The sequence below is a fragment of the Chlorocebus sabaeus genome, chromosome 12 (assembly GCF_047675955.1).
Source record: "Chlorocebus sabaeus isolate Y175 chromosome 12, mChlSab1.0.hap1, whole genome shotgun sequence".
NCBI classification, from domain to species: Eukaryota; Metazoa; Chordata; class Mammalia; order Primates; family Cercopithecidae; genus Chlorocebus; species Chlorocebus sabaeus.
In genome coordinates, this window is record NC_132915.1 from 79,108,216 (window position 1) to 79,127,849 (window position 19,634).

Here is a 19,634-nt window from a genome sequence, read left to right on the forward strand (position 1 = left end):
TCCAGCCAGGTTTCTGTGCAGAACACCTAAGCAGAGATATTTTCAGAGACGCCTAGGGAAGGGACCAGGTGAAAGACTGGCCTTGGTAATGCAGGAGGTGGCCCTGGACCCTTATTCTTTAGCTGTCACCAGGAATTGTGATCCCTGAAGCAAAAGCCTCAGGCATCCAGTTTGCATGAGCACTTTAACCTCCACCGGACCTGATGCCAGCCAGGGCAAGATAGCAGATCTTATTCCCATTTTTAAGAGGAAGAAACTGAGGCCTGAAGAAATAAAAGTTTTGGAAGTGAGTGCTGTGGCTTATGAATGGAAGAGCTGAGAACAGCCTCTGAAGCTCCGGTCTTGCCTTCAGGGCACCTGCCTCATGCACACACCTTTTCTCCATGTAGTTGCACAGACCACTGCAACCTCTGACTTGTATCCACTTGGATAGCAATAGGTTCAACTGTATTTGGACTAACTGCCAAAGAGTGATGGTAGCTAGAGGTCTCTCAAAGAAAACCAAGAAAAATATCCTGTGTAAAGCCTTTGTCATAGCCCATTCACATCTCAGGCAATTTCCTGAAATTTCAAACCGGCAAATGGAATACTACTTCCTATCTTCAAACTACGAATACCAGCTATATGACATAAGGAAAGGGATGGGGACACTTCTGCTTTTGCTCCTCCACACTGTTCACTATGGTTGGGGGGAACCATTTCTCTCTATCTTCACAGTGGACTAATAGCTTATTATAGAGATGAGATTCTACATGAAAATTGCCCTCAAAAATCTCTTACATTGCAATTAAAGTACAATGAACCTGATTTTATGTTTCACTTATTCTCTTGCAAATGGTTGGTTTGTATTTTGGGGTCAAGTTATATAAAAACATGTTCTGGTTGCTGCTGTTGTTTTATGAGTACACACAATTGATTATGCAAAATTTAAATTTGATTATGCAAAAATGAAATACATGCACCAGATGCTACTCAGTAAATTGATACTGAACCCCCAGCAAGTGTGGCTGCTTGCCAGGGCTTTCCACCCCACACTACCTTGGCCCCGGGGGACAGCTGGCCTTTGCCTTCTGACTTGTGAGGCGAGCTGACATTCTGGACCTTGGGAGACGGCAGCGGCACGGAGACTTGTGTGGCGGCAGTTGTGGTGTTTGTGGTTGTAGCTGTGGTCACTCCCACTGCCTCGGCCAGGTCTGGAGGGAGGTCGTCTTCATCACTGCGGTTACTAAAAGCACATGAAGCTCTGCTCATTACAATAATAAACAGGCTGTGAGGAGTGGACGGAGGATGGGCAGGGGTGGGAAGACCAGGGATGGGGATTGGGGGTTCCCAAACAGATGTCCACCAGATGTCCAGCTTGCAGGATCCAGTACTCTTTTTTGCCAAAACAAATTTGGGCTGAATTTTCTGTCATTTGCCAGGGTGTTGTTTTGTTTTGTTTTGGTGGTAAAATATACACAATATGATATTTATCATTTTAACCGCTTATAAATATGAAATTCAGTGGCATTAAATGCATTCAAAATATTGTGCAACCATCGCCACTATCTGTCCCCAAAACTTTTTCATCAGTGACAACAGAAACTCTGTATTGATATTGAACGATAACTCCCCAAGCCCCTCCCTGCAGCCTCTGGTAACATCAATTCCACTTTCTGTCCCAGTGAATTTGCCTATTCTAGGAACCTCACATAAGTGGAATCACACACTCTGTTCCTCTGTGTCTGGCTTATTTCAGTCACCATAATATTTTTAAGGTTCATCCACATTGTAGCATATATCAAAATTTCATTTCTTTTTATGATATAAAAATTCCATTATATGGATATACCACATTCTGTTTATCCATTCATCTGTTGATGGACACTTGGCTTGTTTCCACTCTTTTGGCTATTATAAATAATGCTGCCATGAACATGGGTGTACAAACATCTGTTTCACTCTCTGCTTTAAGGGTGGTGAAGGGGACTCCAGGCCACTGTCCCTAAGGATCTGCTGTGTACAGCTTCTGGAGCCACCCTTGCGTAGGGGTTGTAATTTAGAATGATGGCTGAGCTCAAGAATGTAGATACAAGACCCATGACAGACAGGCACCAATGCAGCCTGTGCAGAGTCACTGGTAAGACCTCAGCCCAGCACGGGGCCATGTGGGAACACAAGGCCAGGGGACACAGCTGCAGTGCAGATGGGGTTGACTGAGGGGTTCCTGAGAGGTTTTAGATTATTCTGCGTATGGAGAAGCCTCAAGGGAAGGACTTAGGATTCATTACTAAAAAGGGGAAAAGGTGAGAATTGAATAAGTATGTGGAAAAATTAATAATACACCAAGTATTTGGATCCACATAGATGACATAGGTCAGATGGGTTATGTGTTCGTTCACCCACTTAATTTTCACGCCGACCCTGTCTATTACCATCTCCATTTTTCAGAGAATCAGATGATATTTAGCAGCGGATTGTGAAATTATTTGTTCAAGGTCGCATAGCTAGTTAAGTGGAGGAGCGAGGTTAAAATTTCTTTTTACCTCATTTAAAAAATTATCACCTCAAGAGCATAGTTATTATTATTTAGTTTTATATAAAAGGTCATTTAAGGCCGGGCGCAGTGACTCACGCCTGTAATCCCAGCACTTAGCGAGGCCAAGGCGGGTGGATCATGAGGTCAGGAGATCGAGACCATCCTGGCTAACATGGTGAAACCCCGTCTCTACTAAAAATACAAAAAATTAGCCAGGTGTGGTGGTGGGCGCCTGTAGTCCCAGCTACTCGGGAGGCTGAGGCAGGAGAATGGTGTGAACCCGGGAGGCAGAGCTTGCAGTGAGCTGAGATCATGCCACTGCACTCCAGCCTGGGCAACAGAGTGAGACTCCGTCTCAAAAAAAAAAAAAAAAAAAAAAAAAAAGTCATTTAAAATAAAAACAACAGCTCATTTTTCACAGAAGAGAGCCAACTGATACTGTCTAAAATTGAAAAAGACTCCAAATTCGTAGTGGTTTTTATCTTTTGTCTTAGTTCAGAGCTTATGGCCAAGAAGCATATCTAAAATTCAGCAAGTCTTCAGTTTTACCTGCTTCTAAGGTAAACACATGACAAAGTCAGAAAACAACATTTTAATCAGTAAAATTTTACATACAGAATAATTTTTTGCTTTGAAGTTGTTTCTTTCTAATTTAATAATTTATAAGCATAGAAACTCGTCTAATGTAACAGTCATCAACTATGAACCCTGGTTATTTTTGATTCTGGGAAATTGGCTACTTTTCTCTTCTATCTTGCCTATTTACTTTATTTCCCTTTCTTTAATTTTTTTAAATTAACTTATACTTTATTATTTAATTAAAAAATTTAAAATATGAAATGCTTCACAAATTTGCACGTCCACCTTGCGCAGCGGGGCCATGCTAATCTCCTCTGTATGGGTCCAATTTTAGTATATGTGCTGCCAAAGTGAGCACTATTGAATTTTTTTTAGACTTTTACACTATGTTTAAATAAACAGTGAAGTTATATTTCTGGAAAAAAATAAATATAGCTCATCATTTTGTAAACATACTAGCTGGTATGCATAAAAAATGACACTTTTGGCTGGGCACAGTGGCTCGTGTCTGTAATCCTAGCACTCTGGGGGGTCAAGGCGGCCAATTGCTTGAGCACAGGAGTCTGAGACCAGCCTGGGAAACATGGTCTGGTCTTGTCTCTACAAAAAATACAAAAATTAGCCAGACGTGGTGGCACCCACCAGTAGTCTCAGCTTCTCAGAAGGCTGAGGTGGGAGGATCACCTGAGCTGAATCACCTGAGGCTGCAGTGGGCTGTGATCAACCACTGCACTCCAGCTTGGGCAACAGAGTGAGGCCTTGTCTCCAAAAAAAGATCTTTTCGCCTGCCTCAAACTTGCTGTAGAGCCCCTCTACTTCTCCCTTCTCACTGCATGCAGCGGCCACATTTTCCCTCCTTGTCATATTTCCAGGAAATAATGTGGCTGAGATTTTTGTTTGTACCTTTAAAAGCAGTGGTTCGAAGACTTGTTCACAGCACCTGAATGTTACAGTGCTTTTGATGGAGCCACCTAAAATCCGACTACACCTTATTCCAGCCTAGGAACTGGAAATATTACAACAGCCAAAAGGGCGATGTGCACACACTAATCTGTATCTCAAAATGATGATGCAAAAAATATTTTCCAGAAAATCAGAAATCTGAGTTTTCCCATTTATATTCCTTGATCACGTGCCAACTTTATCAATATCAATGAGTTAAAGAGATGGGCAAAGGCTGGACATGGTGGCTCACACCTGTAATCCCAGCACTTTGGGAGGCTGAAGCAGGCAGATCACCTGAGGTCAGGAGTTCGAGACCAACCTGGCCAACATGGTGAAACCCTGTCTCTACTAAAAATACAAAAATTAGCAGGGCATGGTGGTGCACACCTGTAATCCCAGCTACTCGGGAGGCTGAGGCAGGAGAATCACGTGAACCTGGGGGCGGAGGTTGCAGTGAGTTGAGACTGTGCCATTGCACTCCAGCCTGGGTGACAGAGTGAGATTCCACCTCAAAAAAATTTTAAAAATAGATTAAAAAAAGATGGGTAAACGAGTGGTAACCAGTGTCAAGGATTTGATAACTCTTTATGGGACAATAACACGGGGAAAATTTCATCCACGCATGTTGCTATTTTCTACCAATGGGGAAAATGCTGCCATTCTTTGATTTTCAAAGCAGAATACTTTGGGACAGCTTAAGAAATACACATGTAAAGTTCAAGGTTTGAAAAACAGTGTCCTTAAAAGAGCCAGTTTGATTAGCTGGGCACGGTGGCATGCGCTTGTAGTCCCAGCTACTTGGGAGGCTGAGGCCAGAGAATCTCTTGAACCCAGGAGGCGGAGGTTGCAGTGAGCTGAGATTGTGCCACTGCACTCCAGCCTGGGCAACAGACTAAGACTCTGTATCAAAAAAAAAAAAAAAAAAAAAGAGTGAGTTTGGTGACTTAGTGAAATTTTCTTTCCTTCCAGTTTATATATCAGACAGTCATTGTTTCAAACGTGATTATATCTCTCAAATGAGTGATAATAACATTTTGCGTTTCAAAATGTAAAAGGAATGGCAAGTTCTGCCAGCTTTATCCTCGAGGGAAGCAAACTGTCATGGCTTAATTGTCCGCCAGGGATCATTAGGACTGTTAATTATTTGAACTTTACTCGTTTCGGCTTTCCTGGGAAATGCAGCTGACCAGAAGTTTCTATGAAGGATAATGAGATGGGATATGTCTCCCTTCATATCTCCCATACATGTGTCTTTTCCTTTTCACAGGTACGAATGGCAGACCTGAGACAGCTGTTCGAGAATTGCATCCAGAATCCCATTTTCTGTCCTACATTTTGCACTCTGGGTACCCCCTAAATTCCAACTTTCCTCAGAAACTTCCAGGTCCCAGAGAAGAAAGAAAGGGGACCTCATCCTATGGCCAGGGCATTGGGGCTTTACCCACATTCTCTCATGTTAAACCCCACAAAACTCCTCAGAGGCAGGTATTATCTCACCCATTTTACAGATGAAGGAAGAGAGGATCAAAGAGTCATTTTTCCAAGAGCTTACAGCTGTAAACTAGCCAGGGGCCTGACAGAAGCCTTTCCAACTCCGAAGTCCCCATGCTTTCCATTTGTCCAGAGATCCCCCTACAGTTAGTCTCTGACCAATGACACATCTAGGCACAGTACCCACGCCATAGCTAAGGTCAAGAAATGGGAACTACAAGTTGGGCGCAGTGGCTCACGCCTGTAATCCCAGCACTTTGGGAGGCCGAAGCAGGTGGATCACTTGAGGTCAGGAGTTCGAAACCACCCTGGCCAACATGGTGAAACCCTGTGTCTACTAAAAATACAAAAAAATTAGCTGGGCGTGGTGGCAGGTGCCCGTAATCCCAGATACTTGGGAGGCTGAGGCAGGAGAATTGCTTGAGCTCTGGAGGTGGAGGTTGCAGTAAGCCAAGATTGTGCCACTGTACTCCAGCCTGGGTGACAGAGTGACAGAGCAAGACTCTGTCTCAAAAAATAAAAAATAAAAAAGAAAGAAAAGAAAAAAGGAAAAAGAAATGTGAACTACCATTGTGATGATTGCTACAATTATTACTAGTACTCACCACCCTGACTACGGAAGTTATCTTTCTGCTTTGGATTATAATTATTTGTGACTCTTGTCTTTCCCTCCAGTAAATTGTGACTCTTTGGATGGGAATTGTCAAAGTCACTTTACTATTCCCCAACGATGCCTAGAACAGTCAGGTGCACATAGACTCTGGTGATTCTGGGACACTTTGGGAAATGGCGCCTCCTACAGGTGTCAAAGCTCAGTGATCAGCTTTGGCTCTTGACAGACGGCTGCCTTTTCATGGATATGCTGTGGAAAGCAGCTACTAAGTAGCTTGCAATGATCCCCAACCTACTATTCATGCCCCTGTGTAATCCCTCCCCTTGAGTGTGGGCTGGACACAGGGATTTGCTTCTAATGAACAGAATATGGCAAAAGTGGGGGCTGAGCACAGTGGCTCACATCTGCACTTCGGGAGGTTGAGGCAGGCGGATTACTTGAAGTCAGGAGTTCTAGACCAGCCTGGCCAACATGGTGAAACTCCGTCTCTACTAAAAATACAAAAATCAGCCAGGCGTGGTGGCTCACACCTGTAATCCCAACTACTTGGGAGGTGGAGGCAGGAGAATTGCTTGAACCTGGGAGGTGGATTGCAGTGAGCCAGCATCACACCACTGCACTCCAGCCTAGGTGACGGAGCAAGACTCTGTCTCAAAAAAAAAAAAAAAGAAAAAAGTGATGGGATGTCAGTTCTGTGCATAGGTTACAAAAGACTGTGCCTTTGCCTTGCTGGCACTCTCTCTGGCTCTTCTTGTGTGCTTTCTCTAATGGAGAAAGCTGGAGAGACCTATGTGACTACAGGCTGAGGGCAACCTCTGTCCAACAATCCTTGAGGACCTGATCCCTGTCAGCAACCGTAAGAATGAGCCTGCAGATGAGACTGCAGCCCTGACACCTTGAATGCAGCCTTGTAAGAGCCCCTGATACAGAAGACCCAGCTAAGCCATGCCCTGATCCCCGCTCCACAGGAACTGTGAGATGATAAAGGTGGATTGTTTTAAGACACTAAGTTTGGGAGTAATTTATTACACAGTAGTCAACAATGAATCCTTATGCCAACTATGTAAGGTTTTCAGGGAGAAAGGGCTAGTCTTATTATTACCTAAATTGGAAATAAATGGAATTTGGGGGCTGCTCCCTGGGACTAGTCAGAGGGGCTAAGAAGCATTTGTACCTAAGCATTTAGTCATCGTAGTTGTTTTAATTGAAAAAGTTGCAGTACAGAACTCACAAACTATACTGTCTTGTTAACTTCCTCACTCGGGGAGGCTTGATTTCCGGCTTTTCCGCAGCTGGCTGGGCAGTTTCCACACGAATAGGAATAGGACTTCTAGAGACACACCGAAAAAACAGAACAATACCATCAAAAAAGATTTATGGTCTTGTTTTAGCCACAGGGACTGCTTTCTCAGTTAATGTACACCTTAGTAACATTGATAGTCAAGAAATCCATTTTTTTGCCTTCTTGAATTCTACTCTACTTAGTTAATAATTATAATTATTTTTTTAAAACCATAGAAAATCCAAACAGTAAGAAAAAAATCATAGGGAAAATATAGCAAGTGGGGGAACTAAACATAATTGAGGTACCAAATAAAATTTCTCTGCCCCAAAATAGTCACTCCTGCCCCCCAATATGAGGGGTGAACCAGATTGAGGGTTTGGCTCATAACCAGGTTTTACCAGTAAAATGAAGAGAAAACTATGGATAACCTGTTTTTAATTCCAAGTAATCTGGTAGCTATTCTATTTTAAACATAGCACAGACTATTTGCTTTTTAAAAAAAAAAAAAAAAAGATGAAGAACCATACTATACTTTATGTGAAAAATGCATAATCAGAAGACCTTTAGGACTTGCTGTAACACATTTTAATTCCGTGTATGTGTGAAAATGCTAAAAATTAAGTTTCACTTTTATCTTGATTCAAGAATTTATTTCAGGTAACCAAAGGACCCTACTCAAAATAGTAATTTTAAGGAAAATGTTTAATGCATTTTTGTAGTGGTCATGATTAATTTCATTTCTTAAAAAATCGGTTCATTACCTCGTAGGACCAACAAGGCATCAAAACAAGTTGAGGTCCTTGAAAGGGGCCCCTGGCAAGTCAACTGACACTTCTGGGTCAGTGCTCACTATGGTGATAAGTACGTGGCCAGGGCCTAATAAATGCATGTTGAGGCCGGGCGCAGTGGCTCACACCTGTAATCCCAGCACTTTAGGAGGCTGAGGCAGGCGGATCACTTGTGGTCAGGAGTTTGAGACCAGCCTGGGCAACATGATAATACCCATTTCTACAAAAAGTACAAAATTAGCCAGGTATGGTGGAGCGTGCCTGTAGTCCCAGCCACTCAGGAGGCTGAGGTGGGAGGATCACCCGAGCCCAGGAGGTCGAGGCTGCAATGAGCCATGATTATGCTACTCCACTGCAGCCTGGGTGACAGAGTGAGACCCTGTCTCAAAAAAAAAAAAAAAAAAAAAAAAAAAAGTATGTTGAATAAACACATGAATGAGAAAATAGAGGATTTGAGTCAATTCATCCTACACTCATGGTTTCCTCAAGCTGCGACTCCAGAGTAAAGGGAACATGGTCCCCGGAAGAATGTAGTCTATTGGGGGAACACATGAATTTGCCTGGGTGGAACAGTCAGCATCAGGGAAAGCTATGCGGAGGAATTTCCTCTTTCCAGATGGAGCGAAGACCACAAAGATGAGAGGCAGAGTGGAGACCTGGCTGGACGCAGGGCACTAGAACTACTGTCCGGTGAGGTCTCAGTGGAAGAGCAGAGGGTTTTGACTAGAGGGAAAGTCGAGGCCAGGTCATACAGGGCCTCAGGCTGAGGAGTCTACACTGAAGGCAATGGACCTCAACTCTCTAAAGGTGTTAAGCAAAGGAGTGGCATAGTCAGATTTGCATTTTAGAAAGGTCCTTAGAACAATGAAGAGGACCCTGGTGAAAGGGAGGACAGAAGCGTCTTAGAGGATTGTTGGCAGCAGTAAGCCCGGAAGACAATGAGGGCTCAAGGTATAGTCAAGAGAAAAGGATGGATGTGGAAGGTAAAATGAAAGTCAAATTGCCAGGACTTGGTGACCAATTAGATGAGGGAATAAGGTAGGAGAAAAGCAAGGACTCCCAGTTTGCAGGCCTGGGTGAGGGGTAGGTAATAATACCATTGACTAACAATGGAAACCAGGTGAAGGTTAGTGGGGTGGGGTAGGAAGAGATGAATTAAGTTTTTGAAAAGCTCTGGAGGCAGCTGGGTATGTATCTCAGGAGTAAGACAAATTTATACCAAGAACACAGATTGGGAATCATAAGGTGATACAGAGAAATGTTAGCTCTTATTTTTGGCATCAAGTATAATAATTCCCCAGTGCAGTGGTTCTAGATCACCTAGGTGCCTGTTAACATGATGATTCTTGTCTCTACTGGCACCCACCAAACCCCCACCACACACATTCACACAAAGGATCCAAAAGGTCTGGAGTAGGACCCAGGAGTCTGTGTTTTTAAGAAGAGACTCTGATGCAGTGGTCCTTGGACCCATTTTGGGAAACTACCCTAAGGAGACCCTGCTGGTGTTAGTAAACCACTGGGTGGCAATGAGGCCACCGCCACCATGCCAAGAAGGAAAGAGTTCCTGTTCTCTGTGAGATCAGGGCAGGAAGGGTTTCCTCTGGGTTTGGGGTGGTGGTGGCCTGGAAGCTTTAAAGAACATGCGTAGGGGATGGGAGGAGGGTGGATGATGAGAAATTACTTAATGGGTGCAATGTACATTATTTGAGTGATGGATATTCTAAAAGCTCAGACTTCACTACTGTGCAATCTAGGCACAGATCCAAGTTACACTCGTGCCCCATACATTTATACAAATAAAAAATAGGCTAGGTGCGGTGGCTCACACCTGTAATCTCAGCACTTTGGGAGGCCGAGGTGGGTGGATCACTTAAGTCAGGAGTTCAAGACCAGCCTGGCCAACATAGTGAAGCCCTGTCTCTACTACAATTACAAAAATTCGCTGGGAACAGTGGTGCGTACTTGTAATCCCAGTTACTTAGGAGGCTGAGGCACAAGAATCGCTTGAACCTGGGAGGCAGAGGTTGCAGTGAGCCGAGATCGCACCACTGCACTCCAGCCTGGGCAACAGAGGGAGACTCTATCTCAAAAATAAATAAATAAATAAATAAATAAATAAATAAATTTTTTAAAGGAACATACGTGGCCCCAGCACTGGCAAAAAGCTCAGCAGGCAGGGCACATCAATGGGCTAAGGGAAGCCGGGCCAAGGCCAACCTGGAGTTGCGAGCAGAAGCCAGGTCGTGAAGGGCCTCCTGCACTCTGTTAAAGAGTTGGGATTCCATTCTGAGCGTAAACGGAGCCTTTGAAGGACTTTAAGCGAGGAGATGTCAAGGTGAAGTTCACATGCTTGAGTGACAATCTCAAGTGATTGATTTCTTTGTTAACGCAGCAGGCAGAGATATTAAAACTGAGAATAAGCAGCATTTTTGAGGCTTGCATAAAGTTGGTTAAGCCAGTCTTTTTTCCATCTCTTTGGGCTCGTATCCTCTGTTTTATTTGTCCTCTGATTTTATCAGCTAAAGCCCTCATGAGCAATGTTTCAAGGATAATGTTGATGATATAGAGATCATTTCCCCATTCAGACAAGGAGCAACAGACCTTACATTAGCGTCCTGAAGACTGGATTTCTTATTGATATTTACAAACATTGATTCCTCTTTTCCACCCTGTTAAAGAAAGTATTCAGGTTAGTCAAAACTGAATATGTTGGCATGCAAAAAATGTTTTCAAGTCTCTTACATTCAAAAGATTACAGAAATTGGCAAATAGACCAAAGAGGTAGTTCACCAAGTATTCAATCAATAGAGAATCTTGCTCTGGTGTTTATATATGTTAACAAAAAATGTTTTCTTGAGTAATGGGATTAAGACAATCATTCAGATGCAATCAATTCTTGCATTCATGCTTTTATTGAACACCTGCTACGTGCCAACTCATGCTTGAATTAGAAAGGGATAGTGTGGGAAAAGCCAAACCCGCAGTTTAATCCCTCACCTCACAGTTTAGGTCAGGAATAATAATCAGCTCTATGTTCACATAGCACTTACAGTTTACAAAGGAATTTGGAATCTGTCCTTTCACATCAGCATAACAACCATAATAGCTTGGCAGGAATCACGTCATATGATTTTGAGAGAAACCTTGTCCTCCTCCCTCTGATGAGTCCCACAAAGAATGGTGGGGGAAGAAGAGACATCCACTCAGCCAGCCAGGCCAGCTGACCACACGCAATGGTCAATGGAACATGCAGAGGCCTGCAGCCCTAACGCCCATCACAACATACAGAGCTCGGCCTCTGTTCTAAATACATGTTGAGCAAAGATTTCAAGCCTATTAGCTTGGAGGACATGGCATTATTATCCTGTCAAGATTGCTCACATATAGATCCAGTCTTACATTCTAATCACAGCCTTTTTAATTTTTGTTTTTGACTTTTTATTTCTTGGGACAGGGTGTGTTCTCTTGCCCAGGCTAGAGTGCAGCAGCACGATCACAGCTCACTGCAGCCTTGACTTCCTGGGCTCAGTCAATCCTCCTGCCTCAACCTCTAGAGTAGCTGTCACTACGGGCTCACACCACAATGCACAGCTAATTTTTTTCATATTTTTTTGCAGAGACAAGGTTTCGCCATGTTGCCTAGGCTGGTCTTGAACTTCTGGGCTCAAGCGATTTGCCCACCTTGGCTTCCCAAAATGCTGGAATTACAGGCATGAGCCACCACACCCAGCCAAAGCCTTTTTTTTTTTTTTTTTTTTTTTTTGTAGACAGAGTCTCACTCTGTCACCCAGGCTGGAGTGCAGTGGCGAGATCTCGGCTCATTGCAAGCGCGGCCTCCTGAGTTCACACCATTCTCCTGCCTCAGCCTCCTGACTAGCTAGGACTACAGGTGCCTGCCACCATGCCCAGCTAATTTTTTGTATTTTTAGTAGAGACGGGGTTTCACTGTTTTAGCCAGGATGGTCTCGATCTCCTGACCTCGTGATCCACCCGCCTCAGCCTCCCAAAGTGCTGGGATTACAGGAGTGAGCCACTGCACCTGGCCCCAAAGCCTTTTTTAAGAGTTAGCAACAGATAGTACCATTGGTCTGTTTGACTTCTGCTTCCTTTCCTTATACTCTCACTGTGCACTGATGCCAACAGGGGATTAACACTTAAACCCCTAGCAGTATACTTGGCTGTGCATCAACCTCCTCTCCCTCCATCACAACCCCTCAAAACCCTCTAAACCATGAATTCCCAAAGCACCCTTCTGTGTTCCTGTGAATTTCAGTTCTACAGATAACAGTAGGAGCTACTTTACAAAGTGTTCTATGGCCAGTTAGGTGTGAAAGAAAGTAAAACACGCTTCTTTCCTGCAGGACTTTTCAGAGCCTGTAAGAAGCTGATGTGCGCTGGGACTGTCCCATGGGATTTCATGTGCAGCATTTCCAGAATTATCAGGGAGCATCCCGTGGGGCTTGTGTTCCTTACAACATCTTGGGAAACACTGCTGTCAAATTACTGACTTCACACTCCCCCGCTTTTTTCCCATTTTCATGCCCTTCCACTATGTCTTTTTGGCTAGGAAATGTGTTCTTACCTATTTCTCATCTCTTCCCTATACTTTACAAAATGGAATATTTTCGATATACTGCACTTCTCCAATGGAGCAGAAATATGGGTCCTCCACAGATAATACCTGCAGCATGGGGTTATTGGGAATACGTTACAACTTTCTAATGTAGATAATTACAGCTTTGTAAATTGCAAAATATGTGTCAGTTTTGTTTGTTCTGTGATAGTATAAAAATGGCATACCCGAAATCAATGAAGGTAGACTGAAAATAAAGAATTTGTGACTATAACCTTGATATTCCTGAGTTTGTGATGGGAAATAAACCCGACCATCCTCTAAAAAGGGCAACCACTATTATCTGTAAGCAATCAGTGCCCCCAGCAATTTCATCACTCCACAACTGTGACCATTGCTGTCAATATCTCAGCAGTGGGAGAGCAAGGCGTCGCACCAGGTACTCGGCACAGATCATCTCATCTAATCTTCACAATAAGATGTTAGATGTTATTATCTCCATTTTCACATGAGAGAATTAAGGCCCAGGGAGGTTGACAAACAAGCTTAAGGTGACATTCCTGATCAATCATAGATCAAGGTTCAAAGTCAGACCATCTGACTTTGAAACTTGTGTTCTACATCTTACTGCCTCCTGTTTATATCACAACCCCCAAATAAAAGATATTTTGTAAGCTTTCTCTTGACTTTCATGGTATGTTCTGGAAGGACCTAAATTATTCAGATTGCTACATATATACATGGAAATAATAATAGAAGAGATTACTGAGTATTTACTTTATCCTTGGCAATATAAGCATATACATTAGGTTTATAAGGAATGAAGAAGATAACTTTTAACATTTATTTCTTATTTTTTATTTATTTAATTAATTTATTTATTTTTTGTGAGATGGAGTCTTGCTGTGTTACCCAGGCTAGAGTGCAGGGAAGCAATCTCTGCTCACTGTGGCCTCCACCTCCTGGGTTCAAGCAATTCTCCTGCCTCAGCCTCCCGAGTGGTGGGATTATAGGCACGCACCACCACACCTGGCTAAGTTTTGTATTTTTAGTAAAGACAGGGCTTTGCCATGTTGGCCAGACTACTCTCAAACTCCTGGCCTCAAGTGATCCACCCGCCTTGGCCTTCCAATGTGCTGGGACCACAGGCATGAGCCACTGTGCCCAGGCTGAAGAAGACAGTTATATATTTTAATAATGAAATCATGGACTGCAGTTTTTTATAATATTTCCAGGACAAGGATGGCAAGTGAGCTTCTACCTGAGTGCCAAATCTGATCAACAGGTGGTACCTCCTTGGAATACCCACCATGCAGAAAATGATTCTGAGGCTGCATTTAGGGTCAGAGGGAAAGGGTCATGGTCCACCCGGGACACCTGTTATGAGTTCAGATGGGAGAATTTATGGCAGCTGTTAAACTAGCAACTTTTAACTCCAAGTCCACCTGCCAAACAGCTACTTTATGGAGCTGGCCCAAGGGCCTGCAAACCTCAGGTCCGCTTTGCCAGTTGACTCCGTGATAGGTTCTGTCCATATGGGGTGCTCGTGGAAGGAATGTGCTCCTTCCTGTCTGCTGTCTGCTTCCTGCTGCTGCGAGTCACCCCAGCCTTGCTGCTTCATGTGGGCAGCAGCAGGTCCTCCTGCAGTCACAGCTGAATACAATTTGCAGTTTTCCAACACTGGCAGATCCAGCTGCTTGGTGTCCACCTCAGACATATCAGCACCAGCCAGCTAATGTCCCCTCCTCAGTCTGAGTCCAGGCCCCACAGATCATGTCTTAAGAGCTCAGAAATGCCAGCGCCAGGCACAGTGACCCTTGCTTAGAAGTCTGAGTTTAGTCTCCACAGGGTTTCTCCTTCAAATATCTAAATTTTAGTGTTGACAGCATCTCTGTTCCCTCAGCTGTAGGGATGGAAAGTGCTGCCTGCAGTTACTATCTCTGGCACCTTAGAGTAGTGTGACCCAAAATGTGGTCCTGTGGGCTTGTTAGAAATGCATATTCAGGCTGGCACAGTGGCTCACGCCTGTAATCCCAGCACTTTAGGAGGCTGAGGTGGGAGGATTGCTTAAGTCCAGGAGTTCGAGACCAGCCTGGCCAACATGGTAAAACCCTGTCTCTACAAACAGTACAAAAATTAGCTAGGTGTGGTGGTGCATGCCTGTAGTCCCAGCCACTCAGGAGGCTGAAGCAGGAGGATTGATTGAGCCTGTGAAGTTGAGGCCGCAGTGAGCCATGATCCCACCACTGCAGCCCAGCCTTCACAACAGCGTGAGACAGGAAAAAAAAAAGAAAAAAAAGAAAGAAAGAAAGAAAGAAAGAAAGAAAGAAAGAAAGAAAGAAAGAAAGAAAGAAAGAAAGAAAGAAAGAAAGAGAAAGAAAGAAAGAAAGAAAGAGAGAGAGAGAAAGAGAGAGAGAAAGAAAGAAAGAAGGAAAGAAGGAAAAAAGGAAGGAGAGGGGAGGGGAGGGTAAGGGAGGGGAGAGAAGAGAAGAGGAGAGGAGGGGAGAGGAGAGAAGAGGAATATTCATGAGCCCCCACCCCAATTTACCAAATCTCCAGGAACAGGGCCCAGTTTTCCAGGTGACCTATGCACAATAACATTTGAGAACTGCTGCCTTCAAGTTCTCTTTTTACGCTTTTATGTACCTAATTCTTTTATATGAAAATCTTAGCTCACATATCAGGTATGGTTCACATACCCGGTTCCCATCTCCTGACTAGACCCTGACTGACACAGCATCTCAGTCCTACGGTGCCTCTTTCTTTTCTGTGGCATCGAGGAAATCCTACAACATGAAATCAAAGGAATGTATGCATTCTGCACACCTGGATGTTCACTCGGGAAGCATTTTCCAACTGGGCTTTCAGAATGTTACACTTCACATGATCCACCACAGGGGAAGGCAAAAGTGGAGTCTGAAGAGTTTTCTCCGAGACTTTCTTTTCTTCAGCCTGAGACAAACCAAAATACAAACAGCAGATTGTAAACAAAGACAGAAACATGTGCATTAACTTTTCCCAATAATCATAACTGCATATAACACATAGACCTACATACATAGACAGGGGTGTCACCAACTCCTTATATTTTTATCAGTGCTTTACTATTTGCAAAGGATTCCCAGGCACAGCATCTCATTCCCTCGTGAAATAGGGTGAGGACCTACCAGAAGCCAGGGTAAAAGTTCAAAGAAAGGGAAAGGCTCTTTCAGCATCATGGGGCAAGAGCCAGCGGCAGAACTGGACATCTCCTGATTCAAGTCTCCTAACCTCAGTCCAGTGCTATTTTCCCCATAACTGCCATCTCTTACATGGAAAGATTCAATTCTGTGACTTGTTGGGTCCAGGGGAAGGGTACAAAATATTCATTGGCAGTTTGACAACAAATCTGGCAGAAAATTGTGATTTTCAACAAGAAATTTATATCTGTTACCTTATTGTAGAGCGTCTTGCACTTCAGTAATTTGCACAACCTTTATAAATTTTGCCATATCTCATGTATTCACAGAACACATATCTATAATTCATGTGATCCAGTTAAGGTGAATTACCCTGGGACCATCTATTTGAACTGTATTCAAAGCAATAATATCTTTGAAATTATAGGTTTTATGACTATTATATTTATTATAAGAAACATGATATTTATATCACTATTAATATAAAAAGTACTCATCCATGTATACAACCTGAAATCATCTTTGACGGTATACACACCACATTTTGGGAAATAAGGTCTTATTGTTAACCATGCCTATTGTGGTCATTTCATATCCCAGTGCTAATATGGTACCCAGCACATAGTAGATGTCCAATAAATATGTACTAAAGAAGATTATGATAATATACAGTCATTATTAGAAGTGACATGTTTAATAAGAAAGGCATAGGACTGTGTGATTGCTAGAGGTCAGTTCAGTAATATTAGGACTAAATGTGACATATCACACCATGTACCAGAGGAAGAATCAAACGCCCTAAAGCTCTCAAGTTCTAAAAGTTCCAACATTAATCTTATTCACTAATTAAGAAGTCCTAGTGAGCACGTTGGTATGCACCAAGTGCTATGAAAGCTAGAGGAAGTATAGAGCAACTGGCCAGCTAACACTGTTTAATAAAGAAATGAGGTAGGGTTTCCCAGGGGCACCTCTGAACATATGGAGAAACATTTGGTAGACCAAGCAGAACTCTCCAATTTTATGTAATAGCAAGACAGGCAGAGACAGATTTGAATCTCAGCTTTGTCACTTACCTGGACCATTTAAAAAAAAAAAAGAAAAGATCATGGGCTGGGCACGGTGGCTCACACTTGTAATCCCAGTGCTTTGGGAGGCCAGGGTGGGTGGATCACTTGAGCCCAGGAGTTGGAAACCAGCCTGGGAAACACAGCGAAACCCCATCTCTACTAAAAACAGAAAAATTAGGAAGGTGTGGTGGCCAGAACCTACAATTCCAGCTACTCGGGAGAATCACCTGAGCTCAGGGGCGGAGGTTGCAGTGAGCCGAGATTGTACCACTGCACTCCAGCATGGGCAACAGAGCAAAACCCTGTATCAAAAAAAAAAAAAAAAAAAAAATGCTGATTATAAAAAGATAAACAATGCCAGTGGCCAACATATACTGAGAGCTTACTATGGGTTAGCCGCTGACTATGCATTTCATATGCGTGTCTCACCGAGTCCCCTCATGTAATCATCTAATTTCAAGGTAGCTACTATCATTATCCCCATTTTATAGATACAAAAAACAAAGCAGAGAGATGGTAAGTCACTTGCCCATAGTCACACAGGAAGTAAGCAGAGGAGCCAAGACTGACAGCCAGAAATGGTGACGTTGGTTACTCCAAAGCCAGAGCTCCTGACTAGTCAATCATACTGCTTCCCCTTAAATTCTCTGAATCTGTTTCTTTCTTCATAAGATTGTTATGGTGCTCAAGGGAGAAAAACAGATATAAATGGTATTTTCAGGTTAGATTCTTTAGTTACCAAACATATATACCAAAAAAAAAAAAAAAAAGGAGCATTGGATGTGAGAACACTAATGATCCACCCTGAGCTATCAATTGTTCCTGAGCTGCCAAGTTGAATTTGAAGAAATCTGGCTCATTTGACTGGATTCATTATCCTGAGGGCCTCCACTTTCTCCTTCAGGCAAATAAGTAACATTTATTTTGAAAGGTGAGGTTTACAGTAGACCCTTAAGATAATTTATCTTGTGTTTGTAAATCCTGTTACATCAAGATAATTGAATGGATATTTCACTGATGCATGAAGAGATAATTTTAAAATTAGATTTAATTTTTCGGAATGGTATGCTGGCATACAGGAGTAAAATTGGTTATAAAGCCCATTTGAGGCTTTTGACAATTGCTTAAGGGGAAGTAGTTATACTGGCAGTAATGACCGAAGACCCACTTTAAAAAATAGAATGCTGCTAAAATAAGAACGAAAAATTAGCGTCGATATTCCCCTTGAATTTACTCATTCTAAACTGCTTTTTTGGACATAAAATTCAACCTGGCTCGTTATTGTTCATTCTGGACAAAGCAAGACCTGTAATATTCTGCTATATGAACTGACACAGGTGAAGGTCAATATACATTTTGGGAAATGTGTGCATTGTCACATGAATTTGTATAAAAGATATCTCTGTGGGAGACAAGCATCTGGGTTCCAAGACCGTATCATTCCTGCCTAGAGGATAACTTCAAGAACATTGTGCTTTCTCTTTTCCTGTGACTGTAATTTGTATTTTATGTTCAGTCAATTTGAATTGTTCAGTATGGAATTACAGATTTCAAAACATAGACATGAATGACAATTAGGCTTTGATATTATTATAGTTGGAAATAGTCCATTTGTTTGGGGATACTGTTTGGGGATAAAGAAATGACCAGATGTATATTTAAATTGTTTATACAAATTGTTTACACATCTAAAATCTGATGATAATTAAATTCTTGTGTTAATTTTGGGCACAAACTTTGGAATTGGACAGTGAAAATGACATCTCACCATTCAATCAAGAATAGGAAGTTATCCAAACCTTAGAAGAATCAGAGGATTCTTGATCCTTGAGGCTGGGAAAAAACCTTAAAAGTCATCGAAGCCAGTGGCTCCCAATTTTGGTGCCATGATCGGAAGTGAGAAGTGAGGTCTGTTGCAAGGAATGTTTCATGAATGATAACAACAACAACAACAAAAAAGTGTGGCCAGGCACGGTGGCTCACACCTCTAATCCCAGCACCTTGGGAGGCCGAGGTGGGTGGATCACTTGAGGCCAGGAGTTCAAGACTAGCCTGGTCAACATGGTGAAATCCTGTCTCCACTAAAAATATAAAAATTAGCCAGGTGTGGTGGCGTGTGCCTGTAATCCCAGCTACTTGGGAGGCTGAGGCAGGAGAATTGCTTGAACCTGGGAGGCGGAGGTTGCAGTGAGCCGAGATCATGCCACTACACTCCAGCCTGGGAGACAGAGTGAGACTCCATCTCAAAAAAAAAAAAACAAAAAACCAAAAAACAAAAAAAAGAAAACCTCAAAGTGTGAAGTAATATATTTTGTGTGTGTATGTGTCAGGACAAAGCCAAAATTATCTGTACAATCATGTCACTCTAGCTTACTTGATTACTAATGCATTTCTTTTTTCTTTCTTTTTTTTTTCTTTTCTTTCTTTTTTTTTTTTTTGAGAGGGAGTCTCGTTCTGTCACCCAGGCTGCAGTGTAGTGGCAGGATCTCAGCTCACTGCAACCTCTGCCTCGTGGGTTCAAGCAATTCTTCTGCCTCAGCCTCCCTAGTAGCTGGGATTACAGGTGCCTGCCACCACATCTCGCAATTTTTGT

The 19,634-nt window shown here is 42.8% G+C and overlaps 1 protein-coding gene and 1 non-coding gene across 3 annotated transcripts in view; both read right to left on the reverse strand.

The window, feature by feature from the left end:
• The window catches only part of EPB41L4B (erythrocyte membrane protein band 4.1 like 4B), a 152,833-nt gene that overhangs the window by 22,311 nt on the left and 110,888 nt on the right, over positions 1-19,634 (reverse strand). The window contains exons 18-21 of one of the 2 annotated variants that reach the window (XM_007968475.3): positions 15,622-15,747; positions 10,824-10,891; positions 7,378-7,476; positions 1,039-1,225 (exon numbers count right to left, since the gene is read on the reverse strand). In XM_007968475.3, coding sequence (XP_007966666.3) covers positions 1,039-1,225; positions 7,378-7,476; positions 10,824-10,891; positions 15,622-15,747 — 480 coding nt within the window. The remainder of the gene's footprint in view (positions 1-1,038; positions 1,226-7,377; positions 7,477-10,823; positions 10,892-15,621; positions 15,748-19,634) is intronic. The other variant, XM_007968474.3, reaches the window with a different exon arrangement.
• Positions 3,347-3,455, reverse strand: LOC119619248 (U6 spliceosomal RNA). The gene has a single exon (XR_005235655.1). It is a non-coding gene; the product is annotated as a U6 spliceosomal RNA (small nuclear RNA).